This window comes from Pteropus alecto, unplaced genomic scaffold (genome assembly GCF_000325575.1).
Source record: "Pteropus alecto unplaced genomic scaffold, ASM32557v1 scaffold271, whole genome shotgun sequence".
Lineage (NCBI taxonomy): Eukaryota > Metazoa > Chordata > Mammalia > Chiroptera > Pteropodidae > Pteropus > Pteropus alecto.
Window position 1 is genome coordinate 86,725 of NW_006430730.1, and position 4,481 is coordinate 91,205.

The 4,481-nt window shown below is 50.5% G+C and overlaps 1 protein-coding gene across 1 annotated transcript in view; it reads left to right on the forward strand.

Moving 5' to 3' along the window:
- SAMD4B (sterile alpha motif domain containing 4B) overlaps positions 1-4,481 on the forward strand; it is a 24,322-nt gene that overhangs the window by 12,307 nt on the left and 7,534 nt on the right. Inside the window, 2 exon segments of the mRNA XM_006905389.3 lie at positions 1-214; positions 4,113-4,352. The exon segment at positions 1-214 is cut by the window's left edge and continues 15 nt beyond it. Coding sequence (XP_006905451.1) covers positions 1-214; positions 4,113-4,352 — 454 coding nt within the window.

Sequence of the window (4,481 nt, forward strand, 5' to 3'; positions counted from 1 at the left end):
GAGCGGCTGGCTAGCGGCTTCCGCACCCGGCCCGAGCCCACTTACCACTCACGCCAGGGCTCAGATGAATGGGGAGGCCCTGCAGAGCTGGGTCCTGGGGATGCAGGGCCAGGCTGGCAGGACAAGCCACCCCGGGAAAATGGACATGTGCCCTTCCACCCACCCAGCTCGGTGCCACCAGCCATCAACAGTATTGGGAGCAACGCCAATGCAGGTGAGAGGAAAGGGGAGTGTCCCAGGAGGCCATGCCCACTTAAAAAGGGTCAGGCTCCCTTTACTTCCTGTGTGGCCCTATGCAAGTCACATAACCTCTGGGCCTCAGCTTTATGAGGCAGTGCAGAGATTCTGAATTGGCATTCCCAGAGCCATATCAGACCCACAGGCATGTTTTATTGTCAAACTCAACAAAACTTTGACTTTTTGTTGTGTTTTTAAGTAAATTTGGTGATATAAGGAATCAGGAATTTCCCCCCTAAAAATCCACATTTCAGCTTTTTTTGAAAAGTCAAAAGATCTAGTAGCTCAAGAGCTGTATTCCTGTGGCAACAGTAAGACGGAGTTTACTCCTAGTCACCCCTTTAGACCCTACATGTATTTCCCAGTCAGCCTCCGCCCCCACCGCCCTGCCATTGGACATGTCTGATACCTGCCTGGCCTCTGAAGGCATTGAGTTAATGACCACAATCTGAAGTCCCTTCCAGCTCAGACATTTCTGGATTTTTGTATCTCGCCTCCGCTTAAAGGGTTGTTTGTGAGAAATCTATGTTCGTAAGCCTGTGTGTATTAGATGCAACTCACACTGAAAGGCATTAGTAGTAGTAACGTTGTTGTGCATAGAGTGTGCCGGATATTCTCGTATAAGCACTTTTCACACATGATCTCATTTACTCCTCATCACAACCATATCATTATTAGCCCCATTCTACTGATGAGGACACTGAGACTCAAAGAAGTGAAGTCATGTTTTCAAGGTCACACATGGAACAAGTGGTGGAACTGGCCAGGGTTCAGACCCAGGCAGTCTGCTGCTAGAACCTGCCTCTGACCACTACACCAGCCTCCAACTAAGCGGTTTTGAAAGGGCTGTCTTAGTGTGCACCCTAGGAGCTGGGGTGAGCAGGGGGAACTGGTACTTCAATGAGTTTTTGAAATGTTGACACTCAATATATTTTAGCTAGATTTATCATTATTACTATTTATTCTCAACTCATACCATCAGTTTGGAGTATATGGTAATAATGATAAATGTAGCTAAAATATATTGAGCATTTAATCTTTGCCAAGAACTATTCCTGAGAACTTTGTACCTATAAATTCATTGACTGAGTCACAGAAATGTCACTTGTCCAAAGTGGCGTAGCTAGAATTTAAATCCAGGCAGACTCGCTCCACAGTTCATACTCTTAACTACTATGTGATACAGCCTCCGCCTACAAGTGACCCTCCCAAAGAGGCCCGGACCTCATCAAAGGGCAGATACTTACACATTCCTTCCTCTCCACAATGAGGACAGCAGCTACTGCAGGACCAAGCTGCAGCACTGTCGGATAGGGGATTTGAACTAGAAGAGAGAAGGGAATTGGGCATTCCAAATGGAAGGCACAGCATGAATTGAAGCCATAGGGATGGCACATTGGAGGGGACAATATACAGACAGATCCGGCAGGGCTGGAGAGATGCAAGGATTTAAATGAGATATAGCAGTAGCAAACATACGTGTTTACCCTGTGCCAAGGACTTCACATGGAAATAGAGGCAGGGGACAAATGAAGTCATTCAGCTAATAGGTGGCAGAACCAGGATTTAAACTCAGATGTGTCTTGACTCCCAGATCTCAGTATGTTGGGGCCACATTCTGGGGGGCCTTGAAGGATAAGATGAATCTTTTCAATTTCAAGCAGTTGCAAGAAACAGGAAACCATTAAAATATTTTTGAATGAGGAGCAAGGATTGGCCTAAAAGGGCAGACAGAGTGGGTTTGGGGTGCTGCCAAGGACAGACCAGGGTTTCTTGGAGAGTGCGAGGCCCTGGATCTCTGGCGGGCATTTCTGTTTTTATAGTTCTCGTGCTGTGGTCGGCCTCCACCCATGTGAGACCAAGCAGGGCTCCTCAGGAACTTCAGGATCATTCTAATCAGGATAATTTCCTGGCCTCTCAGCCTTGCCTGCCTCCTTCTTGGCTGAGAAGGGAGGAAGGAGGAGACCAGAGGCACCAAGACAGGCATAAAAGGGCCCGTGTTGAGGGTTCCCCCGCCTCCCAGGGCCCAGAGTGTGCCATCATCATCTGGCGTTCAGAGGCTTGGAAGGAGCCCTGAGCAGAGGACCCCTGAGGTCACGGGCAGGGGCAGAGGCTGGCCTTCGGGGGCAGGTCACTGTACTGTCCTTTCCCTCAGGTGACTTCCTGGCTAGGAGCATAGATATTGTCACAGATGAGGGAAAGTACTTTGGGATCTGTACCAGGCTGGTCCTCCTCACTGGGCTGACGTCAGTGGATCACCACCGGAATCCCAGCCTTTCCATCAAAAACAAAGCTGGTTGTCTTCTGCCTCTGCTTCCCCACTCTCTTGGGCAAAGGGCTTCAGTTCCCTGGGCCTTGATGGTCTCACCTAGCTAGGCTGAGACTTTGGTTTTGTTTCCTTTTTCTTTGATTTAGGGTACTCTGGATTCCCTTTGTTAAGCTCAGAGGCCCCGTTAGCAGCCTTAGGATCACAGTTGTCCTCCTTTTGGCCTCCAGGAAACTTTGAGGGCTCCTGTGCATCATGCTCTGCTCCTGATCCTGGGGATGCAGAAATGATCAGGCAGGCTCGATGAGCCAGAGTCCAGTGTGAGAAGCAGGCTAGTGAAAAGGGCAGTAAGTGCTGGGCTTGAGATGGCAGCAGTGCAGGGCCCAGGGAATGCAGAGGAAGGAGTGAAGGCTGAAGTGGGTGGCAGATAAGAGTGGAAGAGCAGTGCGCTAGGCAGAGGAAATAGCATCTACGAAGGTCTGGAAGCTGTGAGAAACTCCCCTGTCCTGAGAATGGCTAAAAATCAAGTTGGAGCCTTCTTCCTACCTCAGCAAATAGGATGGATGGAGTGAAACGTCCTGTGGAAGAGGGCCTAGATTTGGGCTCAGTCCAGGAAAAATTTATGGGATGTGGTGAAGCCCAAAGACAGGGATGTTGAGGAAGCAGTTTATGTGTTTCACTCGTTACTTTACAAGTACTTCTGAAGAAAAGCCTCTGCTCCAGGCCCCATTGTATTTGCTGGGGATACAATGATGTCTAGGACAGGACAGGTCACTTCTGTCACAGATCTTCTATTGCAGCAGGGGCATATAGTTAATAAACAAGTAAACAAATAACGAGATAAGATAATTTCAAGTTGAGATAAGTGTCATAAGATAGATAAGACAGTAATGTGATAGAGTAACGAAGATTGGCAGGGACAGCTACTTCAGATTGAAGTGTCAAGGAAGGCCTTGGAAGAGGTGATGCTTGCTGAGATGAGACCTTGAGGGAGCCAGCTGCCAAGATCAGGACAAAAAGAAAGAGCAAGTGCAAAAGTCCTGAGGCTGGAACAAGCCTGAGTAAACGGAGATGGGGGCAAAGGCACGAAAGGTTTAAACGAGAGGGCAAGTTGTAAGCGATAAGAGGTCTGAGGCGAGCGGGGCCCAGGTCCTGCAGGGCCTTGTAAGAGTTTGTATTTTCTTAGCTTGAAGGGAAGCCACAGGTAAGATTTAAGCAGGGACTGACTCGGTCAGATTTGCATTTTTAGAAGGATCAGTATGGCTGCTGTGAAGTGAATGGAGTATAGGAGGCAAGAAAGAAGGCAAGGAGGCAGTGAGGAGGCTGTTGCAGTAATTCCGGCTAGGGAATTGCTCAGACCCGTGGTGCCAGCAGAGGAAGTGGAGAGGTCCAGAGAAGTGGCTGACAGCTTGCTGATGGGTTGGGCATGTGGGGTGGAGAAGCAAGGGAATGAGCAGTATCTGGTAGGTGGTTCCCTTCAGACACCAGGATCCCTTCTCCTTGTCGGCTTCTGGGGCTGAGCTGCCATCCGTGGCACTGGTTGGGGAGCATGGTCTCCTATGGTCAGATCCCCAAGCTTGACATCTTGCCTCTCTCCCCCTCTGGCCAGGTCTCCCTTGCCAAATCCACCCCAGCCCGCTGAAGCGCTCCATGTCGCTCATTCCCACGAGCCCCCAGGCTCCTGGTGAGTGGCCGAGTCCGGAGGAGCTCGGGGCCCGAGCTGCTTTCACCACATCCGACCACGCACCCCTCTCACCCCAGAGCAGCGTGGCCTCCTCTGGCAGTGAACAGACGGAGGAGCAGGGCTCCAGCCGGAACACTTTCCAGGAGGATGGCAGTGGCATGAAAGGTACAACAGGGGAGGGCATCACTAAGACCCTCCTCCAGAGGCTTCTGCAGATCTTAGAGGACAGGGAGCTTGCAGCTGCTACCCAGCCTGACCCGTCTCCCCTCACCCCCCCACCCCCACCCCCCGTTG